We start from the raw sequence: 25,769 nt of genomic DNA, 5'->3' as shown, positions 1-25,769 counted from the left end.
GGAAGTAGAGACAACGTCTGCTATGACGTCATGGAAGTGTTTCATGACATTTATAAATAAGCTGTCCAGGCCCATAATTCAGACATTTTTGAACTATTAGTCAGTTAGGGTGCAGGTATCAGGCCTCAGCCTAACAATAAACAGTAGATGTGCATGTAGATTTAATACTAATATTATTCTAAAGTCAGTCAAACTTCTGAAGTCTTGCGGCTTCATGCTCAACATCTGCTGAGGATGTCATAGAAAAAACAAAGCGTGTAATAAAGAAATAGCTGAATAAATGAACCCAGATGACTTTGCCGACGGGCCAAGTCGAACTCGCGCTGTGCAGCCAAACATTGTTCAAACCCCTGGAACTTTATTTAAACTTCTGCTGATCTGAGAGGTCTCCAGAGATACCAAACATGTCAGAGTATATAGAACGAAGGACAAGACATTTAGAATATTTTTAGCCGGTGGAACAGTGCAGACATAGAAAACATGGAGTCATGGGTTTGAATTTTCACAACCAAATGAGGAAACAAAGAGGAAAAACTGTGTGAAAGTGTTTATGCATGACCGAGTGCCAATTCAGAGAGCCGGCCTATGACTGAGGGCCACACAGAGGAACTCATGTCTCTGGATGTCTGATTGGTCTCATAAGAGAGTTCTTCATGAAACCTCCTTTTCTCCTCAAACATGAAGCCATTTTTCCACATCCCACCTCCACATTAAACTGCAGAGCTGTCCACTGAAAAACTTTAGTTAACAGCACGAGCGCTGATGGCAGAGCGTGAAGCGTAAAGTCACTGTACAGTTTGATGAAGTAGGAGAGCAGTGTATTAAAATCTAATGCATGTATTTCATGTCACATTCAGGGGCCACACAACATGCTTCTGAGGGCCGCCAATGGGCCACAGGCCACACTTTGAGAAACAATGTCTTAATTTTATTTTGGAATAATTTAAATACTACGTAAGGATCCTCAGTACCACATTCAGGTGGATGCTGTGCATGTTGACAGGCAGTGGTGGAATGTAAATAAGTACATTTACTCATATTCTCCACTACAGTCTTGAAGTACTTGTACTTTATTTGAGTATTTCTATTTCATTTAAGTACAGCAATACCACATTGTATAAATACTCTGTTACAACTAAGTCCTGTATTAAAATTTTTAAGTACAAATGTATTAGCATCAAAATATACTTAAGGTAGCAAAAGTAAAAGTACTCATTATGCAGCCATTTCTTTTATTATATGATTGGATCATAATTAATGTGTTCATCACTTCACTGCTGCAGCTGGTTAAGGTGGAACTCATTTTAATTACTTTACTTCCTGCAGGCCAGCTTGTGAATTTACCTCCAGGTATCAATAAACTCTTATCTGTTAATTATTTATATGTGTTTTAATTAATAATCTGAAACTGGGATTAAAATGGTCAAATAAACGGAGTTGAGTGAGAAGTACAATATTTCCCTCTGAACTGTAGAGGAGTAGAAGTACAAAGAAACAGAAAATGGAAACACTCGAGTGAAGTACAAAGACCTCAAACTTGTCCAAAGTACAGCACTTTAGTAAATGTACTCAGTTACTTTCCATTTCATATTCTTTCATGATACGTCTGTAGTATTTGCCGCTGAAGCAGCTGGAGGCTTCTTCCAGCCCTCCCCGCGGTCACCTGAAGGTAAAACACACCTGAGAGTTCAGTCATCGCATCAGCTGGACTCTGCCGCCCCCTGCTGGATTTCCCTCTCACGTGCACTCTGCTGTAACGCTGAGGTTTGAGGAATCAAACAGTTTGAGCCTCCACAGCTGAAAACAACAGAAGGGCGATGAAGAAGCAGCTGTGCAAAGCTTGCGGGAGTCCTGACGGCGTGGAGCTGATGACGCAAAGGATTCGCGCAAAGCTCAACCTTGTGCGCGCTTTCTTTTAGAAGTTGCATTAAAGTTATCTTTCCCTACTTCTGTTTTATTAAAAGGGAGTAATGGAGAGTTTATCCCACGCTGCAGAAGTCGTCGGCTCCAGCAGGGGAAGTGCTCTTCCCTGTTGTTCCTGCTCTTGTTCCCCGCTGCTCCCTCCCCTTTCCCGGCTCCTCCTCTGTCGGGCTGCTCGGTTCATCGAGCGATCTTCCCAAACTTTCCGTGCCAAAGCTTCCTGGAGCCTCTGTATTTAGTTATATGTGGCGCAAAGGGCGACAGCTGAAGCCGATGGAGGGAGGCGTGTAAATGAAGCCGAAATATGGTTCTGATGACCGAGCAGGCGGACAGACCCCTGACCCCGTTATCCACACCGGAGCAAGTTTCCCACAAGGACTCCCGGGGGACGCGGTCGACGTAAGTGTGGATAAGATGGAGAGGAAGGCCTGGTTTGGCTTCCAGCTGCAGTCGATTCAGGCCTGATGCGTTGTGGTTGTTTGCGTGCATATCCTGTTTTTTTAATTAAAGGGCTGTGCTGACTTTCAATGGTTGCACGAGACGCGTACGTGGCACAGAAGAGGCGCAGATGGAGTTAATGTGCACGAGAAGCTTTGCCTGACAAAACATTTCATACTGAGTTGCAGTTCTGAGTGAGAGCTGATCGGCTGCTTTGATGCATGACTTAGCTGCACAGTTCATGTGTTATGACAGTCCTGTGCAGGTGAGTGGGTGCAGGTACAGACAGAACATGTCATGTCTCCAGGTTTGAGGTGGAGAATGGAGGTGAGAGGAGGCAGAGGAGGCCCGGACGGTCACCTGCAGACCTCCACCTGTGTCTGGACACAGAGACAGACCCCTCGGAGTGCAGGAAGAAACCAGCCGGCATGAGGTGAGGAAGGTTATGCTGTCCTCTGTGAGGCTGCTCAGGCTCACATGACAGACCTGATAGAACAGCTTTGTTTTTAAGTCAAACAAAGTTTACTTGAAAAATGCTTGAATTTTATTTTTTTTATTTTTTTTAAACTGATAGTTGGACAAAACAAGACATTTGCAGACGTCACTTTGGACTCTGCCAAAGCAGAAATTGTGATTGGCTTTTTCACTATTTTTACACTTTTAAGAAGAAAACACTTGTTAGATTTTTTTTGTTTTTGTTTATATTAATTTAAGAGTACTGGGAGCATGTGCATGTAAATAGATATATAGCTTAAGCATGGACAAAGAATTCACACACACTTGTTAGACATTAGTGTTAAATTAAGAAAAGCAGTTTAATTGGTAATGAAAACATTGTTAGTTGCAGCTCTACCAATGACCAAAATTAATATTTTGAACTGCTTAAACAACTGAACTTAATTTAGATCCCTTAAATCTTCCTAAATGTAAACTTTCTCATTTTTAAGATAAGTTTAAGTGTTTTTTTTATGTTAATATACATCAAATATTCTTTTTTAGTGATTCATTCAAATTAAAATTTATTACCGCGTAACGCCCTAAACATTAAATCACATCACAGCCTAAACTGGACTCATTTCACTGAAGCAGTCAGTAAACTGTATTCTTCACTGGCTATTATTCCACCTAAGTACTGTACACCTGTATAAGTGCTGTTTACAGATTTTGCCATTGCTGTGTAAGCAGCCCTTATGCAACCACAGCTGACACCCAACATACAACGGCAGATGAACCATGTTTACCTCTGACTAACATCTGTATATAGATCTATATATAGCTAAACAGATACGCAGAAGTGAGCATATAATCATGTTTTATTATGAGTTAAAACACTGTAACTGGGGCTTTCCTGCAGTCGCTGATGAATCTTACCTGTCCTCTCAGGTGTTACCTCGCTGCTTAAACATAAACACTGACCTTTTATTTGTCAGGTTGAAACCTGTGGAGCAGCTTTCACCAATGCTGAGTCCGAGCGACTTCGAAACAAAGTTTGAAAGGAAGAAGTCTCAGCCCAGCCACGTAGGGACACCGTCCCATCTCACAGTTCTCACCAAACTTAGTACAAATTTGACACGTTTTTGCAGATTCCCTCATGAATCAAATGTCTGCTCTGTTCTTTTCAGTTATCAAAGACAAATGCTCACTATCATAAGTTATTCAAAGAGGTCAGCAAAGACGAGATCCTCAAACAAAGTAAGTTTCAGCTTCTCCGTTTCTCTCCGAGAGGCGAAGAATTGTTCGATTGTTGACGTGTTAATGAAACTGTTTGTGCCAACAGGTTACACCTGTGCCCTGCAGAGAGACATCTTGTATCAGGGCAAAATGTTTGTCTCTGACAACTGGATCTGTTTCCACTCCAAAGTGTTTGGCAGAGACACAAAGGTATGATACAGCGAACTGCAACACAGAAATGATTTCCTGATTCAGAGCCGGGACCTTGAACACGGTGGCGTTTTCTCATCTCCAGATCTCAATCCCTGTGTTGTCTGTGACGTTTATCAAAAAGACTAAAACTGCTTTATTGGTGCCAAACGCGCTTGTGATCGAAACTACAAGTTATCAGGTGAGAAGACTGTTCAGACCATCAGGTTTTTCTCTTCTGATCTAAACATGAAGTGACTTGTAACGACTGTTTTCCAGCATGTGTTCGTGTCCTTCCTCTCTCGAAACACCACCTACAAGCTTCTGAGGTCCATCTGCGTTCATTTGGAGGTAATTAAGATCTTCTGAATTGAAATTTTTTTTATTCTAGTGTGAATATCCTGAGAAAATAGATCTGAAACAATTACGAAAAATGACAAAATAATCGACACCTATTTTGAAAGTTGATTAATCATTTAAGCACGAATGAAACATTGACATTTCTATGTGACAAAGTGTTGAATATCTTTGTATTTTGGACTGTTGGCTGGATAAAACTACAGTTTGAAGACGTCACTTGGGGCTATTTTCACTGTTTTACAGTCTAAACAATAGCACGTTAGCTGTAAACATGAGAAAAGTGATACAGCTCTCATGTTTGTATGCTAAATATGAAGCTACCTCCAGCAGCCGGTTAGCTTAGCTTAGCATGAAGACTGGAAACAAGGGGAAACAGCTAGCCTAGCTTTGTCCAAAGTCACATATACCCAGTTTAAGTATAAAGATCCACTGTGTGCGACCTTCTTGACAGCTAATGGCAGCTAGCTACCAACTAGCTAACAAACAGCTGCTAATAGCTGCTAATGAGCCGGACATTTCCTTCAGGAGGTGGTGGAGACCAAAATAGAAAGTGAATGTTAGACTTGCAGTCATCAAGTGGTCACGAACACGAGCTAATGAAGGCTAGTGTTGCTCTGAAACCGGCAGTTGTTTGACAACACGTTAGCCGTTACAACTTTATAAGACGATAATGTTTCAGTGCTGTGTTTGTAGCTTGTATTAAAGCCGTATTAATGCTTCTTTAAGAACTTCTGCGTCCTAACGTGTACTCTGTCGTTCCAGGTGGATAAGACCTGTAACAGCCCCGTTACTTCCTCCTGCGAGAACAGCTTCAGGGTAAAGTGCCCATCGTCTCTTCCTCTGGTCAGTCCGCACTCTTTTCTACCGGGTTTATTTATTTATTCATATATTTTCCATTGTGATTAAACATCTGTAGAAACGCCTCGTTCTATTGTTGTACAGTACCCACTCTGCATGAGGTATCCATTGTATATCTTCCTGTATGTGCGCTGCAGGACTTTTCTAGAGACTTCTCTGACCTCGATGGGGTTGTGCAACAAAGGCGGCAGGAGATGATGGAGAGCAGCAGCTCCGGCTCTCAAACTCCGGATTATGATAAAATAACCGGTGTGTGCTCCGTCCTCCTCCCTCCATGTACACATCCACCCTCTCCAAAGCTACTGTATGCTTACTCTACTGTACACACTTAGGTTTTTTTGTGCTGAGCGTGTCAGGTGTCACTGTAGCTCAGACACTCTTTGGTTTGCAAATAGCTGGAGTGAAGCCAAGTGAAATTTGAGCCATTGAGGCTTTGTTATAGTGAAGGCGGTTAGCATGAAAACAGCGATGATCCTGCTGAATGATGAACGACATCCTCTGCCTGTTCTTTGTGTCAGTTTGATTTTTTAACCTTTAAAGCGAAGTGCGTGTTGATCTGTGGGGATGTTTGTGCTTCTGTTACTAATATTTACCGGCCGTGAGTCACAGCTTCTTTCTGTTTATTTGGGCAGACTTCAGCGGTCTGCCGGGCACATTTCTCAGCGCAGTGAAGGGGGGAGAGGTTTCAGTCCACGCAGACATTCACCTCCAGACTCCCAGCCAAAAGCACGGAGCTGCCGTTAAAAACGGTACTTTTAAACTGGATCCCTTTGAGTGGAAAAGAGCTTTTTTTGTACCGCTGTAGTTTGGGTTTCAGAGATTGCCAGAATCTGTACATGTTTAAAGGGACAGTTTGACATTTCTGGCTGAGAGATTGATTGATGCCACTCTCATGTCTGTACTGAAAAAATGAAGCTAATGCACTGATTTGCATAGCTTAGCATAAACTCAGGAAACAGCTCGCTAACTCTTTCACTTGCAGGTTTTTACACTTGCACAGAATGAATAAACAAATATACAACATAGTGTCTGAATTGAAGCGCTTTTGATGTGCTGGTAGGCTGATTTTGTTAGCTTTGGAGCCAGGCTAGCTGTTTCCCCCTGTTTCCAGTCTTTATGCTAAGCTAAGCTAGCCGTCTCCTGCTTTATATTCCATGAGAGCGGTGTCAATCTTCAGCTCTATCATGTAAAAACAAATATTCCTTTAATATTACAGCTTGTTTACATTTTTAAAAGTTTCATTTCACTACAGCTAGCATCTACCACATCAGTATTTCTTCTCTTTCGTTTTTCCTCGTAGGCTCCACGAAGCCGACCCGGGGAGTCGCGCTCAAAGACAAACCCTCACAGCCCATGTCGCTACACGCCATCCTCCTCATCTACTTGTTTTTGTGAGTTACCTTTCATTATGTGGAACACGAGAAGCCGTGAGGACAAGTGTTAGATTTCTCCGGCAAGTCCATTTCCATTGTTTGGGCGTGTTAGCGATTGTTTCCGTGTGGTGGGTGTCTGACTGTTCATCCGTCACTGTGTTTGGGCCTCTTCACAGAGTTAGCGTTCTCGTTCTGTCCTCCTGTTACATGGCTTTCAAGATTGTGGCTCTGGAGCATCGGTTGAACTCCCTGGTGTCGATGGGGGAGCACGTTCGGAACGAGTAAGAGCTAACCTGTTGGAGAAACGTAACATCAGAGACTCGGGCGGTGTTGGTTTAGTAAAGCATCACACGTTGTTTGATCAATGATTTAGTGCAAATCTTGTTGCAGAAATGCTGTGAGCCACAGATCCCAGAATGAAGTGAATGCTGAGATCTATGGAGAGCTGTCGACCAACTTGTTCAAGCTCGAGAAGGTTTGTCATCAAAACGTTATGAACTGATGTGCATCGGAGGGAGTAAGCTCTGACTAAAGGGAAGCTATTAACCAACATGTAAAATGTAATAATAAGTAGTAATCACCGGCTATTCTGATCATCAATTAAGGAATTTTTAAGAAAATTCCCTGATTCCAGCTTCTTAAATGTGAATATTTTCTGGTTTCTTTCCTCTTCTGTGACAGTAATGTGAATATATTTGGGTTGTGGACACTCTAAGACCAAAAAACTAATCAATTAATCAAGAAAATAATCAACAGATTCATCGACAGTTAACATGATCATTAGAGGCAGCCTTGACTTTACATAGCAATACAGTGCTTACTAAAAGCAGAAGAAGCTGCATTAAAATCATGTTGCTTATAAATCTATTATTAAAAACAATGAATAAAACATTATTCATTTCAAAATCCGACATTTATCTTCCTACTCGTGTAATATTTATGAAAGTATCTGCAGTAGTTTATAGTCAGTCGTAGTTTAAAATGGGTTTACTGTGCATGTTTTCAGATTTTCTTAATTTTTTTAATCCTAGATTCAAAGAAACCTGCGGAAGCTACTTGAAGAGACTTGAAAAGAAGAGTCGTGTGCTGGCCAGTCCGGACAGAAGCTTTACTTTCATTGGAGATGTTGATTTATCACTGAAGATCAGCAGTGGTCAGAAAGCTTTCTTCAAATTATGTGAACTTTAACTTAAATTGTGCAATAATGGCTTCTTTCTCTTCCTACTCAGGACTCTTTCTGAACAAAATGTTGTGCTGGAGGGTGAACTGAAGCAGCCTGTTAGTGTGTCAGTGTTCGCGTTTGTGTCGTATTTATCTGAGAGCTTTTATTTTCATTTCACAATAGTGGGATTTTTGAGGTCCAAAGGTCTTATTTCAGTGTTTCCACACATTTCTTAAAAGGTCAACTTGTGCTGTTTATGTGTTCTTTGTTAGAATTGAATTGCCAATAACTTATATTTATGTAAAGTATATGAATCACTCAGCCGGGGATGTTGGTATGATGTCTTTATGTTCATAGTACCTTCTTCTTTGTTAAAATTTGCAAATGAAAGCAAATCAACTGGGCTGAACAGGTATTTTCCATCCAAATGAGGTCCAGTCTGTAGCTTTTAACCCTGTACATTACAAGTTTGCTCACTTACGCAACTCAAGAGCTTCAGTTTGTCCTGTTTTACTCGTGTTTTTACTTTGAAATATGACGCTGGGTGTTTGTGCTTGAGGAGAGCAGTCAGCATCACAGAGAAGAGCGAGCTCGTGTTTTCAGCCGCGCTGGTGTGGCGAATCTTTCCGTTTACATCCAGGTCTGTGCCTTCAGCTGCTGTGACTGTCGCAGAAATAAAAGTCTCTTGTGCGTTTTTACTTGTTCACCAGGTTTCTGTAAGGCTGACCTCGCAGTCACCTGACTGTGTGTGTGTGTGTGTGTCGCCATACAAATGTATGCAAACAGCTCTCAGGAGACTCGGATGTATTCAAGATTACGCTCACAGGATACCAGAGGAGGCTCAGAGCTGGTGAACGGCCTGCTGGCAGCGATGCAAGAAGAACTGGGTTTTTACAGCCTGATGTGGTCTCTACAGCTTCTTAGCTAAAGCTAACCTGCTCATAACTGTACGGGGGAAGATTTTTCACATAACATAAAGTTGTACAAAGCCATGGGCGTGGCTGTTTTGAGTGACAGGTAGTTGCTCAGCGCCACCAACCAGGCTCCATTCTGCCTGCCACATCTCCACCCACGCTCCACCTCTTTGCCCATTTTAAGATTAGCCTGGAGTTTGGTGGAGTCAGGTGCCGGAGCCACCGTTTGTCTTTTGAAATGCTAAAAGATCCCATTGTGTCCATTCTCTATCAACAGGGATCACTGGTTCTCGGTCATGAATGCCGTCTTTGTGTCTGGATTAGATGAAGTTGCTCTGGTTCAAGCAGGCAAAGGGAGGACAAACCCGGCCGCTGCTCTTCTGCAGCTTCCAAACATAAACGTGGTGTTTGCTCTGGTTCAGTCTCTCCTCTCTATCTGCTCCTCTGCTGCTCTTTCCTCTTCACTCCCACTCTGCAGTGACTCATTTTCATGTTTTTCAGCTCCTGATTTCTTCTTTCGGTGTCATTTTTGAAAATATTTGCGTGGCTTGTGTGAACGCTTGTCGTGCTGGAATGAAAATGAGTCAGAAACACAAACACACAGTTTGTCGTGTGGTTTTCAGTGAAAAGCCGGAGACATGGACGATCACAGGCTGCTAATTCCATGTGAAATACAGCATGTGTGTTGGTTTCAGCACATGAGAAGCATCAACATGTACATCTATATGAACATCTGTACAATATGAACGTGATCCAGTGGAAAGGCCCGTCTGTGGGAAATAGCTCAAGTACTGTACTCATGTAGAATTTTGAGGTAGTTATACTTGAGTAAGTGTACTTTACTTATACTCTGAGACATTTCAGAGGGAGATATTGTTTTTTTACTCCACTACATGTATTTAAGAGACTTTGCAGATTCAGAGTAATGATACAAAATTAAATATGATGCATTATTTTAGGTTTGGGTTTTCACAAGCCAGCAGTGTGTAAAGTAATTAAAACTAGCCCCACTTTCCTGCAACACTCACAGGGAGTACTATGATTTATTATTATTTGTACTTTTGGTACTTAAAGCACATTTTGATGCTTGTACTTTTGCAGCAGAGCATTTCTGCACTGTGATGTTGCTGTTCTTGCTCCAGTAAAGGACCTGAATACTTCTCTGTTAACTCTTCATGAAGGGTTCCTGGTTGTACTCTTTGTACTGTATTTAAATAAATGTGTATAAATATTCAGCACATTTCACACTGAAGATGTAACACAGTGAACGACAGACGGCTGCAGGACGCAGGAGCTCTGAAAACAGACGCATGTAATGTGCATTTATAGAACCGCTTCTCTGGATGTTTATTGTGCTCCCACAACAAAGCAGCCCGCCCACTCCGGAGCTTTGAGCCAATGGCATGCGCGCCTGCACACCTCGTCTGCCCATCAACCCGTGTCCAGCCCCCCGCATGACGTAACACCCAGTCTGGAAGTGCAATGGCGATATTGGACAATAACAGCCATCGCTTTTTGGGGACCACATCTATATTATGTGGCTAACGTTGAAGAAAACACCTCCAGTCGGCTGCAGAACCACACATCGTATCGGCACACAGCGCGAGCGACGACCCGCGAGCAGGAAAGTGATCTCACAGCCTGTGCACGCGATGACAGTTTAGACCGAAACGCAGGTAAGCGCAAACTCTGGCGTTCGCTTTTGCAAAAGCGTTTCCAGTAAACGGTGTCTCTCATCCAGCCAGCTCGAGGTTTGAAAGGGGCGTGGCGGCGTGCTGGGTACCACTTCTGACCAAAGGAAGCTGATAGCTTAGCAACAGCGACGGGGAAGGGGGAAAGGAAGCGGAGCACAGACAATGGATGTGCGATTTGTCAGCATCGTTGCTGGGTAGGCTGAGCTGAGCGTGTGAATTGTTTGAGTAGGAAGAGAGGATCACCATCAGTTTGTGCCAAGTCGAGCACCAGGAGCCGTGAATGCAGAGTGGGGATGTAAACAAAGGGTGTGGGCCTCTCAGCTGGCCTGTGATGCTCTGCCACAGAGAGGAACCATTACTGCTCCTCTCCAAACGTGGAGCACAGTCATGTTTGATGGCTGACAGCGCGTCCAAAGGCACATTCATCCCAAACTGTTGCATCGGCGTGAAGTTCTTCCTCACGCCTTGCCTCTCTCCCCAGGTGTGACGTGTGAACAGGCGCCATGGCCGCACAGGAACCGTCCCCCCCTTCGTCCATGGAGAGCAACAAACCGGGCTTCCCCAAGAAGATCCTGGGCAACAAGCTGGAGGACAAGCACCTGTGCAACTGCTGTCACAACATCCTCCGCCGACCGTTCCAGGCCCAGTGTGGACATCGCTTCTGTTCCTACTGCTTCAACAGGACCGTGAGGTGACCAAGGGCCCAGACTTACTCTGAGTGGTAGAAGAAGTACTCTGATCTTTAAGTTTAGAGTACAAGTAGCAGCGCCACAGCGCAGAAATACTCACGTCATGCATGCAAGAATTTAGAGTAAAAGTACAGAAATATCTAAATGTAGTGAATGTATCCAAGTGTTCATGGCTTTAATGTTGCAGCTGCTAAAGGTGGAGCTCATTTTTATTACATTATATACTGCTGAGTACCTTATCTGTAATACTACATCAGCATTTATGAGCTGAATTATATTTTGTGTTAGTAATCTGTAATCTAAAAAGTTATTAAATGAATATTTCTCTCTGAATTGTAGTGAAGTAGGAGCAGAAATTCGAAATACTCCAGTAAAATACGAGCTCAAAATTGTACTTAAAGTACAGGAGTTGTGTAAATGTACTGTGTGCATATTTTGCATGTGCAGTATATCAGCGTGTAATCTTGTTTTATTGCAGTAATGGACCCCAGAAATGCAATGCCTGCATTAAAGAGGATATTTTTGAGGACCCCACGTCGATTTTGAAACAAGGATGTGTGAGTTTCTACGTATTTTCTTCCACTTCACAAATGTCTTGAATTCGAGTTTTTGTTGAATTAAAGGGAATTTCTTGATGTGGTTTACGCACATCATCGGTCTCATGGCGTCTCAGGAGTGTTTTAAACAAAGCAGCCACAATTCTGCCTTGTTTTCTCCATGAATCCATCAAACTTTTGCTCTATAAAAAATAAAACTGTCCATCACAGCCTCCCAAACGATGTCTTCAAATGTCTTTAAATTTGCTTGGAATATAAACATATACATGTAAATAATAATAATAATGCAGTCTTGGTTTATTTTTGACCATTTCTGTCCATTTTCAGTTTTAAGTTGACCAGTTTTAACCAGTCTTAGCTTAATCTTGACCAGTTTTAACCAGTGTCCATTTCATTTTGACCAGTTATGGTTTTGTTTTGACCAACTTTAACCAGTTTTAACCAGTCTCAGTTTCATTTAGACCAGTTTTAACTGGCCTGAGTTTTATTTTCACCAGTTATCATTGTACAGTTTTAACCACAGTATACCATAGACATGCTGTGAAAAGAGTTTCTATCAATAATACTTCCAGATGTTTGTCAGTCCTGCAGGTGAAGGGACTTTTAACTGCTTTATATACAGTCAGCTAACATAGTCCAGTGGTTCCCAACCTCGGGGTCGGGCCCTCCTGTGGGGTGGAAAAATAGTAGTAGTAGTAGTAAAATAGTAAATGTACTTTGGCCACAGATACAGAGATTTCAGCCATCTTCATCACAATATTTTATATTATTTATCCAGAACTCCGGTATGCTTCCCTTTTAGCCCGTTTTGACCAAACAGCTTCAGGTACTGAAGAGCCACAGGAACAAACTGCTGCTGAGGAATTACACTGATGATGAATGAAAGCAGAACGTTCGGTTTGCCTTTGACTTGATTTCATGCCATGACCACATTTTTCTCTATGAACATGTGCAAACTGGACAAAAATTCATTCCTTGCAATAATGGATGAGATGGACTCGCCTGTCCCGCTCTGATCCGACATTCACGGCTCGCTGCGGCCACAGTTTTGGCTCTGAAGGCTTGTTCAGACCAGAAGCGAAGAAGCTGCCTCATGCTTTATTTGTGAGCAGACGTGCAGAACAAACGCAGCTGCTCATGAGTCCGTCCTCCCGGTGCGATCCTAAGAACACGAGCTCACGCCCTCAGCTGATCATACACGCCGACAACAAGGAGAAAAACACACAAAGCGTTGATGCAGCTGGAGCAGCTTTCCTCATCCTTTTGTTTTCTCCTGTTTTTTCAGGCTTTTCCTGACAACGCAGTTCGAAGGGAAGTTGAACACCTTTCAGCTGTTTGTGTCAATGAAAGCTGCACTTGGAAAGGCACGATTAAAGAGTATGAGGTAAGTGACTCCCCTTTGTTCTCATTGTTTTCAGATGGACCTGATCCGTCTGTGAACTGATTCATCTGTGTTTTGCTAGCTTAGCTTCCCTTGTTGTGCACGCATGCAGACAGCGAAGGCTCCCAGCACACCTTAAAATCTACTTTTTACAGCTGAACCACGAGGGCAAGTGTGAGTTCATGATCATCCCCTGCCCCTCCTGCAAAGAACATATTCGCTTCAACGAACAGGAGCGCCATAACGAGCGAGAGTGCCCGGAGAGGACGCTCAACTGCAAGTACTGCAAGGAGCCGTTTCACTTCAAGAACATCAAGGTTGGACATGATTTATTTAGACCTGCTGGGATGCTAAGCCGCACGTCACAGCAGCCGTTTGTGTGTCGTTAAAAGAAACTCTTGTTTTCCAGGCACATGACGAGATTTGTCCCAAGTACCCGATGATCTGTGAAGGCTGCGCCAAGAAGAAAATACCCAGAGAAAAGGTGAATCTGTGAGCAGCATGCAGATAAACAGTCCCACGGAGCTGCTCATCCTCAGCTTGTGCCTCTCGTGTTGTGATTACGTTCGAGTCGCAGAGCTGAGCGTGAAACTTGGAAAGATTTGAAAAACACTTGAAGAACTCTCTTCTCAGAGTATTTCCAGAATCCTCAAAGACTCTTCCCTCCAACCGTCTGGAGGAAAACACATTCTGTCCAGGCAGCCAGAGATTACCTCCGTCGCTGCTATAAAGATGCTATTTTTGTATGAAAATTAAAGAAAAAGCATAAAGTAATCTCAGTGTAAATTCATTTTTGGCTTCCATCTTTGTTTGGATCAAGAAAAAGACTCAGAACTTGGAAAACAGCATTAAAAATGTTTTTTTGATGGAATCTTTTCGGATTCTGTAAATATCCTCTGAACCTCTTCTGGGTTCTTCAAAGATCAGCATGCATGAGAGGCACAAACTGCAGGAAGTCGCTAAATATGCTAATAATCCTTTTTACTGTTTTGCTTTCAGTATGTGGATCATATTAAGTTCTGCAGCAAATTCAGAACTCCGTGTCGATTTCATGTGGTGGGATGTGACATGTCTGTAAGTAGCCTCATTGTCCTCTTAACGTCCTCACTGTTAGACACATTCAGGTTAGGGACTGTATGAAAATGAGAGGTCAGAGGGAGCGTCATGCATTTTTTTCCTTTTCTCTCTTTCTCTCATCAGATTAATTCTTTTGTGAGATTTATTGTCAAAAACATTTAAAAATAGTTGCATTACAAAGCTTGGTGATTATAAAAAAAAGCTTGTTCTTTAAAAGCTAAGCCCCCTCTCCATCCCAATAATTTTCATACAGTCCCTTATCAGGGTGCATGCATTTATTGTGTCTTTTACATTTTCCTCCATTCTCATAGGTGGAAAAGGAAAAGATTCATGACCACGAGCGCGGCTTTGCCTACGAGCACCTCAATCTGTTGCTGCACTACATTATGGGCATGAAAGTGAGCATGGAGGGCCTGCAGCCCCAGGGACTGGAACTAGCTGGACACAAACTGGTGGAACTCCAACAGTCCCTCAGAGAGCTTGAGGCCAGAGTCTCCCAGCTTAGCACCACCTCCTCTGGGCCTCCCGTGCAGGGAGCCACCGCCGCCTCCTCCTCATCCTCCAGCTCCGGTCCTCCTGGTCCACCCGCCTCAGCTCCTCTCCCTCCACCGCCCACTCTGGCTCCCACTCTGTCTGTGTCTACCTCCTTCACGCCCCTGCCCAGCTCGGTGGGCGCGGCTCTGGAGCTCCAGCTCCACAGCGAGAAGACCAAGGTGGCCGAGCTGGGTCGCAGGTGCACAGAGCTTGAGGTTAAAGCCGGCACGTTCGAAAATGTGGTGTGTGTCCTGAACAGAGAGGTGGAGAGGTTTGCCACCACCATGGAAGCCAGCAACCGTCAGCACAAACTGGACCAGGACAAGATCGAGGCTCTGAGTAACAAGGTTGGACTGGAGGGAAACTGAACCATAACTGCAGAAAAAAAATCACACAGTCACAAGTCAAATCTGCCAGAAATCAGAGAAAAAACAGTGCTCCTTATAACTGCAGAACTTGCCTGAGAATCATCACATTTTTAAGTTTTCTTCAGTATCAAAGTAATCCAGTGAGAGCTGCCCGTATATCCATGAACACACCGCAAACAGCAACTGCTAATGGTTAATTCGGCAAACCTTTCATGGTGCCAATTGCTAAAATGTAAAGAAACATGGGCTGAAAACACAAGTTGTAGCCCTCAGCGTTACTCAATCCATTGTGATTATACTTCCTGTTTACACCCACCAAAGCATTGTGGGAGTGTAGTTTCAAAACGTGAGCGCTTATCCCCCAAATAGAAGTTAGACAAAGTAGAATAAGTTGCACTATGAGTACAGTTCCTGGTTCTTATATACCTGGAACACTGACACTCTGCTGTGTGTGTATATGCAGATATTGATATACAGTATGTGGCCTTATGAACACCGTGTGTTTGTTTCCCAGGTGCGACAGCTGGAGAGGACAGTGGGGCTGAAGGACCTAACAGTAGCTGAGATGGAGGGTCGGCTGAGGGAAATGTCTGCCACCACCTTCGATGGCGTCTTCGTCTGGAGGATCTCTGATTTCGCCAAGAAGAGACAGGACGCCATCGCAGGTCGAGCCCCTGCCATGTTTTCCCCAGGTAACAGAACTGCATGATGCATAGATGGCTCATCCAAAAGGGACCCGAGGGCAGCCAGGTCTGGTCCAAAGTGTGGTTGATCTGAACGGGATGCTCATGTTAGCACATACAACAGGTCCAGCTTACTAGAATCCAAGTGAAGCCTCAGTTACAGAAGCCTCATTATCTGCACACGACTAAAGCTGAATTTCTCTTTCCTCTCAGCCTTCTATACCAGTAAGTACGGCTACAAGATGTGTCTGCGGATCTACCTGAATGGCGATGGGACGGGGCGTGGCAGCCACTTGTCCCTGTTCTTTGTGGTGATGAGGGGACTGAGTGACGCTCTGCTCAAATGGCCTTTCAACCAGAAGGTAAATGAGCCACAGACAGATGTTTCCTGACAGTTTTTATCCCCTTCATTACTGAAGGACCAGGCTTCACCGCTAACAAAGAACATGCTGGAAACTGCATGTTTGGTCTCTTGCAGTGTCTAATTCAAGGCGTCAAATTAAAGATGCAGATTTTTTTGTTATCTGTTCACAACATATATTCCCTCACATACAAATGTTCAGTGGCAGGAAAGACTTCCCTTTTCACTCCTTTCCAAAAAGAAACACATTGTGAACAGACACGATAACAGTAAATATATCTAATTTCCAGGTGACTCTGATGCTGCTGGACCAGAGCAACCGGGAGCACATCATCGACGCCTTTCGACCCGACGTCACGTCCTCTTCCTTCCAGAGACCTGTGAGCGAGATGAACATCGCCAGCGGCTGTCCGCTCTTCTGCCCGCTCTCCAAGCTCGACGCCAAGAACTCTTACATCCGCGACGACACCATCTTCATCAAAGCGATCGTGGACCTCACCGGCCTCTAGGTGGCTCCACGGAGCGGTACAGTTTGGCAACCAGGCAGCTCTGTGACCATTAAGGCTTCATTTTGGCTCAGTCGTGGTCCCTTTAGGGCTCTGTTCAGGCATCTTCCTGTCCCCTGCTGCTTTAGGGAGACAAACCTGCTTGCAGCTTAGTGCTGCATGGGGCTGCAGTTTGCTCCGTCCAGATCGCGCTGGCATCGTCATATCCGGTGGTCTCGATTCGAGAACCGCCGTCATTGCTGTCCTTTTTTGGGTGCACAACTTTTTTTTCCCTTTCTTTCGACATCCCAACACCACTCCCATGGTGATAAAATGTCGCTTCAGTTGTGGTTTTCAGTTAAAGGACACAGAAGCAAGCGCGGTCAGTGCAGTAGAAGCCGAGATGTCAAAGCTACGATGCAGTGAAAAGAGTGAAAAGCGTTTTTTTTTTTTTTTAGCTCCTACAGTACGTGTAAAGACTCGGGATGCTGCAGAACAGACTGTGTTTGAGGAGGATCGTAGATTACAGATAGTTGATGTGATCATTCTGGTGTCACTGTAGAAAGCTGGCAGTAGACTTTAGTTAGAGCATGGCTTGGTGCAGTTCTTGCTTTTTCCTGCAGGTTGTGGATATCGTGAGCTTCTCAGTTCCAGTGTCGAGTGAATTTGCATAGACAAACGTGGAGTTATGTTATGAATAAGATTACAGGCATTTTTTTTTTTTGTGCAAAGTGCATGCCGTTGGCGTTTAAGTATGAAGTTGCTCCTTATTTGGACTGAGCTTCATGAAGGTTCCTCGTTTGTTGTTAAACTTGTTAGTGAATTAGCCATCCGTGATGGTGGACATTGCCTGCATGTCTTTGGAACCAGGCTACTTACATGTAAAGTTAATGTTGCGTATTTGTTCCTATTAGGGGTCGGTGGTTATGATTGGTGGTTTGGTACATCTGTGGAAGATACAGTGGAGTTACCAAGGAGTCAGGGCAGCTTGCCAGTCAAGCCTGAGGCATAAAACTTACATGTGTTTTTGTCGCTATGTACAAACGTACATAGCGGGGCTTTTCCCCAGGATATGCTCACTAGCTCATCTCAACACATAGTACTGTGCCCCACCACAGATTGAGGTTAACACAGATTCCACGAAATGAAGGAATTGTCCGTTCCTTGTTTTCTGTCCATACAATATCCAGTGCATATGTGTTTCTGCTGCTCTACGATAGAATACTGATGTGAATCTAATATATATGTTGGTGCAGATATACTTGAGGTAAATGTGTGTGGAGGTCGAGAGGCTGAAACGAGGTGAGATGAAAACAAGAGATTGTCGTGCTTTGTCATAGGTCGCGGGCTGTTATTGACGTTATTTATTGCAGATCGATGTTCAGTGCAGCCCCAGGGTACTCTTTGAACCTTCGCGTTTCAACGTGCTCTCACTGATTTCCAATAAGGCACCACAGATCTACATTATGCTCAAAGTGACATGTGATTTTTCTACGTGTCCACCAGAGACTGCTGTTGTACTTACTTAGCATGCATGCTGAGGTTTTTAAGGTTCACGCTGGCCTGTTTGAAAACCAGTCTCGACCTGTGTTGAAGCCTCTCTGTGCATGGGAGGCTTCAATTCACATTCACTATGGAGTTTCACATCGGTTTACTCCGTGAGCCACGTGTGAAAGCATTTATTTGTACTCTTTTGGATGAAAATACATAATCATAGAATAGTTATTATGTTATAACTGGCGCTGCGTCTGTTCAACAGGAGCACCTGCCTATATTCATAGCAATTTATAAATATGTATCTTTCATATCATAATGTTGAAATAATCTATATATCAATGTTAATATACACAAGATGTTATAATAAACATAGTATTACTGAATACCTTATTAATTCTATATCTATATACCAGCTTTTTGTTTGTCAAGATGGTTTGAACAGGCCAGGACGACCCCTTTGTGCAGTGAGGACTTAGGATTCCTTCCAGAGTGCAATACATGATTATGTCTGTTGGACTTTGACGACACCTCGGCTTTAAGGGTTTACAGAGGTCATTCTCGACTCATTTGTTTACATTACTCATTACGGCGCTGAAGAACTGCAACCAATTCTGAACTCTCCGAGGAAAAATGGTGCTTTCCTTGTCATTGAGCATTCGCGGCTCGACTTCGCCGACGTGGGAAATCTCGATCGGTAGCTCCTCGTCAGGCTATCCGGTGAAGTGAGCTGATTTTTAGAAAGACCGTTTTAATGTTGAGGAGTTCATGCTATACGTGGGTTTCTATTCTTAAAACCTTTTCAGTGAAGACGGAGCATGTAATACGTAGGATTACATGAGCTTTTTAAACCTTTCTTGTAATGTGCCAAAATCAAATATTACCTCCGTATACTAACAAAGTTGTATTGCAAGTTGTATTTTATGTTCTATGCTAAAATATGGTGCCAAATATGTTTATAATTAAGTTTGTGCTGCGTGCGTGCGTGCGTGCGTGCGTGCGTGCGTGCGCGTGTGCGTGTGTGTGTGCAAGCGTGCCATTTTAATATGATGCATTGGTCACTTATGTAAAAGCACCAGAGATAATTAATACTGTCCCATGAAACTATCCTGAAATTACAGACCCTCCCAAGGTTTCCTGAATGTAAGCTTTAATTCAGCTGTTTCTTTTTCTGTCTAAAAACACAACAGCAGTTCTGTGATGTGACGCAGTTGACTTGAACGGACTTTATTCGTGCACTTTGTATTGGTTGTTTGTCCAAACAGGGTATTTTGTTGAGTGATTTATGTACCTTGAAATCAGAGCCATATATATTCTGATGTTGATAATTGATGTATTATGCTAAAAAGGACATGCAGTATGTATTAAAGTTTGCTGGTTTCAGCTTGTTGATCATTTTAGTCTCCTTTTTAGTAGAGGGCTACTCACTAGCAGTGGTGGGAGAAGTATTCAGACCCTTTACTTAAGTACCAGTACAACTATCTAAAAATACTCCAACAGACTTATTATAATCAAAATATACTTAAAATATCAAAAGTAAAAGTACTCACTTTGCAGATAAAATGAAAAAAACTGCACAAATTCGTCTCCATTTTTCTCACTTTTCTCGACTCTTTCCTCTTTTTATGAAATGCTGGATCATTTTACTGCTTTGGTGTCAAACTATTATCAAAATAAAACCCTCTGAGTAAAGTACAAGTACCTCAAAACTACTAAAGTGCAGTACTTGTATAACTGTATTAAGTTACTACCAATGACGTGTCACTAGAGGGCACCATGGGTCCCTGAATGAATGGCAGAAACAGTTTCTTTGCTGTAGTTACACACCATGAAAACAGGGATCATTGTACTTTCATGGGCAGTGTAATTTAGAAGCTATCTGCATTTTCATACAGATCAACTAAAGATCATCCATTACTGGAAGTGAACTGCTGGGACGTGTTTATAAAAAGGACACACAGGACAGTTTGACCCTCAGAACAGCGCTGTACTGTCCACAGCCGGGTGCTGCCCGGATGCTAATTTAAAGAGAAGTGTTAGCTTCTTACTGTAAATGCTCACAGACAGAGCTGCTGTGCTGCTAGCAGTTTTTGGGTGAGTCACAGACGCAGAGTACACAGGAAGTGGACTGATGAAAGACAGATTACCTTTGCAGGATGTGGTCGGGTGAGGAGATGGGGACTAATGGAAAATATTTGGTTTTGCATGACCCCTTTATTTTGAAATGAAAGCAAAAGAAACTTAATGTTTCTCTTTTTGCAGCCCTGTGCCGAACAAAGCTCTTTTAAATACTTTATCAGTATAATTAGAAATTTTAATAAATTCAATACAATGCACTTTACAGTGTAATAAAAGAATGAGACAATAATGAATGCACAGTAATAATCAATTAGTGTACTATTACTCAGTGGTGGTGCGGTGTTAGACTCACTCTCACATGACTTGCTCCACCGGCCGGTGAATAAAACTAAGGCAACTTCTCAATGGCGCGGTTTATTTAACCGTGAGTCCTACCTGGCGTTGGACGTTACACTCACCTGAAAAGAGAGTATGTCGCTGTTTTCCATACATTACTCACTAAGAAAGCCGACCTAATTGCCAACAGTTCACCCTCCCCGACCAAAAGCTCTGAAGACGGAATTAACCGCCACAGTGTCGATGCTCCGTGACTGTTGGCGACCGTTAGCATAACGCCGGCTAGCTGCGGCCCCAAACGCCCATTTAATGCCGAGTTTTTCTCCCCCTGTCCCGGCTTGGATCGACTCTTCAAGAGGTTATTCTTCGCTGAAATGGAGACCTCTGCTTCACTTCACCAGCTAAGTATTTTCTTCTTGTGCTAACATGGATGTTATGAGTGGATTTTTGTCTGTGTTTTATGCTAGCATAACGTTAACGTTACAGGCTGTTTGCTATGCTAGCATGAGGCTGCTGGTAGCATTAGCAGAATGTAGCTAACTTACGTTAGCTAAAAACATAAACTCAGTTAATTGGAGGTACTTTTCGTGCTACCTTCTTCTACTCTACTACATTTCAACTGGACTTACTTACTAGTTACCTCTCAGTTTCAATTTTAAATTACTTTCGGCTCTGGTTAACTTTGACTACATTTCTCACAATTTGCAGAATATTTGCAAAACCAATCATTCAGTTGATTAATGGGGAAAGTAATCACCAGATTAATCTACAATGAAAATAATTATAGGTCACAGTCCTACACAAAAAGGTTCAAAATGATCTCTATCTCAACCAATTACAACAGTAAAATCCTGCTTTTATGCATGAGTAATAGTAATAATGTAATGTTACCTTGGTATAATGGTTAAGGGCCATTTTTCAGTGTGGCAGTAGTACTTTTACTCAAGGTTTACTGAATACTTCCTCCATCATTGCTACTGGTAATTTGGTGTTTCACAGACCTGCTTGTGCATTATGTTTCAACTGACTGCTGGTTTCTGGTCGGATGTGCTGCTGCTATCCTGCCTCTGTGCAGTGTGTTTATTGTTAATAAGTCTGAATTTACTTTTGCACTGAGTGAGCTTATTTCCTTTTGGCTGTTTGGTGCTTGTCTCATGATGATCTCATGATCTCTTTGTGGTTTGACAGTTTCATGGGCCAAAACGTCTCGGTTGCATTCTACACTCAAACTCATATCACCTTTTGGTCAAAGGTTATAATATCCACTTTTGTTTTAACTGGTTCAGAGAGATGTTGATTCAACTTTACAATTATGTTTAGGCTGTGGTTTATGATGCTGTTGAAAATGTTTGCGTCATATTGCGGTTTTCTGGTAGTCTTGTGTCAGGTAGACTAGATATGAGAAACACCTCAATTCAACAGATGAACAACAGCCTCCATATTGTCACAAACCTGAATCGGTACCTCTTTGATTGTGATCTCATGTAGTTTTTGTGCCGTTACCTAATCAAACCTTAACCACCGGAGGATGGTTTTATTTTTCAAACTGTGGAAGATTTTAATAGGTACTGGCAAATGAGGATCAGGACAAGCAACATGTGTTGTAGTTTATTTTGCAGGACATGTTGTGCTGAAGTGAATGATGTTTGTGGGCTTTGAAAGTGGAGTCAGGCATGGGATAAACATTTGCATTCTCTTTCCAACACTGAAATGGGCCGCTGCAGAGTGGAACAGATAACACACTCCTGCACACGTCTATCTATTTCAGCTCCTCTGTTGCTAAGTGAACCTCCACAGAGATGTTCCAGTGCTGTCCTCTCTGTTGGAGGAGGTTGACTGTTGTTTGGCACAGCCAGTTGCTGCACAGTTACACAGTGTTATGTTCATATCACTGCACAGCTCACTGCAAGTGAGTCACTTAGACCTAATGTACTTTTTGGAGCACATAGACCATAAGTGCATGTATCTTATTTGGCTTAGTATTGTGGTATAGTTGACATCTACATTGGTACAGACATTGTGGGAAAGATGGTGGAAGGAAGAAGTAGAACTTTTGCTGTTGTAGACCTGTGGAGCAGGGACTACTCACAAACACAGTATGGAAATTCCTCTTTAGTGCTCATGAAACTATGATAAGTTGTCCTTGTGTGCTTCTCAGGGGCAAACTGCTGACAGGAAAGCAGATGGGAAATTAATGAAATTTTGGCTCAAGACATCCAAGTGTCCTTCTGCTTTCCTGCGTCAGGTGAAACTACAGAGTAGCAGGGGTAATAGTACTGTGTGTCCTCCAGTAATCCACGAAAAATGTTTGGACATGATGGTGACAAGACTCAAGTTGATGTTATAAGGGCTTCTTTAAAAGTAATGGCCCTTAAAAGGTATCATTTGAAAGCTTTTCTAAATTTGAGAGTTGAATTGGGTTAAAGGTGCCCTGTGGAGTTTTCTTGTAAATAAGCAAAGTTTCTGTTTACATTCAGTGTTTCTCACCAAAACATACTGTGTGTATTCTTGAGCTCCAGCAGATGTGTTCAGTGCATTGTCATCTTCATTAAATATTTGCATTTCCCATTTAAAAATAAATAAATTCAAATTCAGCATTGTTTACATCCATGTGTAATGTGAATCACATCACCTGTGTCCTCGTGCATGTGCGTGGAATAAACAAAATGGGGACACGCGTGAAAAATTGTAGGTTTACACTATACTACTGATCAAGGGATGGCAGTAACATGCCAAGATATGCTGTCAGCAAAGGCAGGGAAGAAGACGACAGCAAGCTAGTAAACATGGACGTAAACAGTGCTGGATTTAAACAAGCCCACAGGAGGTGCACCAGGCTCTGACATCGTGTCCAAACCTTGATGCACACATGCACAGAAGACTTTTTTCCCCATTGACGTATATTGTGAAGGTGTTAATGTTAGTTGTGTATATGAGTTTGTATGCTGGTTTCTGAGGGTGAGTCATTGAAAAACTGGTATAATAACAATACTTGACATGTAAGTGGAGTAGTGCAGCAGTGACCTGCCACTGGCAGACAACATGGAAGGTTGCTTTTCAGGTAAAGAAAGCATTGTTTGATATTCTTTAGACTGAAAAGCAGTGCACTTGGTGTGAACTCCTCACTATAAAATGCTGAATTGGCTTTTGTTGTCTATATCTGGTCAAGAATTGTACATTTCCTGAACGCGAGAGTAGACTCTGTCAGACCCACTTAACCGCTGTGTTTGAGCTGAGGCTGTCCTGCAGAGGATCCCTTTGATAAAAAAGTAATATGTTACATCAACTTTGTTGATATTCATTGAATATTAAAACATTTTTTATTGAATTGTTTAAGTTTAATCCATCCACCACATGATTAGACACTTTTTCTGATTACAAAATGTGCTTCTCTAGAGGTGAATTGACATTGACACAGCACAGCTGAGTTGGACGTCGCCATGCTCTGTTTCGGACTTGGCTTGAATGAAACAATCAAGCAGCGATGTGTACATAAGCCAGACATCGAGAATGATGACGGCATACTCAGAAGACCTCACCACTTTTGGATTGCTCTCTTTAAGTCAGATATTAAGCACTGATGCCAGCAGCGTACCTCAGACTAAACAATCAGAGTAATGAATGTGCTGTTAGGTTCGTGGAATGTAGAGCAGCTTTGACATATCGTAGGATTGCAGGCATTTTTAGAGTGATTCAGAATCATCACAGAGGTATTTATTAAACTCTGTGTGTCGATATTTACTTCAGCCTCACTTTGGGCATCTTCTACTTCTATAAGAGGGTAAAAATCAGCTGTTACACCTGGAAAGGCCTTGTCCTCAGATGTTACTGACTTGAACTGACCTAGTTGGATTTATGGACCCCATTTACACCCGTTAATGAAATGAGATCTGTATCTGCATATGTTATCCGGATAATGAACGATCCAGTCTCACTTTGTGTCTACACCTGGTATTTTTAATGCATTCTTGTTGTCTCTCATTATATGAGATCAGATATCTGTCCTCCAAAACAAAACCTGTGCGTGAGTCTGTCCCAGTGCGTCAGTTTGTCCCAGTGTGTTGCATTACCACTGTGTAGGCTGCTCTTTGACTGCATGAATTATATCTTGTTAACAGCAGATCAGCTGCACAGACAGTTATTTCTTACTATATGTCATTCATTTGCTACTGGTATCACACAGTTGAATAATGCCTCTTTTGCTGTGTTTATGGCACAGAACAGATGTCTAACCAGTAATTAGAGGTGCATCTCTTTCATATGCCAAGAAATCAGTTTCACAGGGAATCATGTTTTGTTGAGTTCATATTTATGTGGTAGCATTCTGATGTTTCCCATGATGATAAAAAGCAGGAGGCTTCGGTCTCCATGTCTTTTCCTGCACTTTTCCTCTCCCTTTTTGTCTTCCAAGGTCAGAAAGCATGAGTTATCCAACTCAAACTCATTTGTACAGTAGCAACAGCTGATGTCTGATGTCACCATTTTAAAGACTGTGTGTAATGCAAATTAACCAGACAAGAAGCTGGAACACTCAGCTCATTTCCCAGATATGTGGCTGCTTGAAGTATTGTGGCTGGAGAGTGCTGGTAAAGTTAATGAAGTGCATTTATTAAAAATGAGGTGGTCAGCAGGAAGGAACAGTTTTGACTTATTTTGGGTGAGGAATATGGCCGGTGAGTTGGGCGTCAACAGTGACTCACCAGAGACAGTCCTGCAGTATTTTAGCCATGCCAGTGCAGTTGCTCTGGTTATGGCAGTGTCTGTTTGATGGTATGTGTGTTGGTTGTTCAGCCTGTCCACCACTTTGGTCCAGACTTAGCATCATTATTGTGATCATGAAGAACGCTGGTGTGAGACCAAAGTATAGCCTCACAGAGCCTCTAGCATGGCTGTCCTGGTCTTGTTTTGTCAGACTACCAGTGGCAAACGTTGCTGAAGTTTGGAAAAAAATGTCCATTCTTGTTGACTTTATTAAGCATCCTCTGTAATCTAAACATTTACTTTTACGGCCATGGCTGACGTATGCTGCCCTTGTCCCACTGAGATGAAGATGTATTTTCATCGTGATGACATGCTTGGTCTCGAATGTTTCTTGGCGGTTAGTCAAAAGGGATTTGGAGGAACACCTGCAGTTCCTCTGTTTATT

The 25,769-nt window shown here is 42.7% G+C and overlaps 1 protein-coding gene across 1 annotated transcript; it reads left to right on the top strand.

Moving 5' to 3' along the window:
- Positions 1-2,088: 2,088 nt before the first annotated feature.
- LOC143338382 (uncharacterized) lies at positions 2,089-19,589 on the top strand. The gene is given in 25 exon segments (XM_076758740.1): positions 2,089-2,319; positions 2,666-2,791; positions 3,789-3,876; positions 3,981-4,050; positions 4,136-4,239; positions 4,325-4,420; positions 4,498-4,569; positions 5,341-5,421; positions 5,574-5,685; positions 6,069-6,185; positions 6,737-6,827; positions 6,986-7,090; positions 7,200-7,284; positions 7,841-7,876; positions 10,684-10,773; positions 11,061-11,270; positions 11,724-11,825; positions 13,111-13,209; positions 13,362-13,523; positions 13,616-13,690; positions 14,206-14,280; positions 14,595-15,164; positions 15,700-15,877; positions 16,082-16,230; positions 16,520-19,589. Coding segments are annotated over 25 exon segments (3,207 nt in total). The 5' UTR covers positions 2,089-2,224; the 3' UTR covers positions 16,739-19,589.
- Positions 19,590-25,769: the final 6,180 nt, after the last annotated feature.

This window comes from Chaetodon auriga, chromosome 19 (genome assembly GCF_051107435.1).
Source record: "Chaetodon auriga isolate fChaAug3 chromosome 19, fChaAug3.hap1, whole genome shotgun sequence".
Classification (NCBI taxonomy): domain Eukaryota; kingdom Metazoa; phylum Chordata; class Actinopteri; order Chaetodontiformes; family Chaetodontidae; genus Chaetodon; species Chaetodon auriga.
The sequence above is the reverse complement of the archived record's forward strand: the minus strand, read 5'-3'. Positions and strand labels throughout refer to the sequence as shown.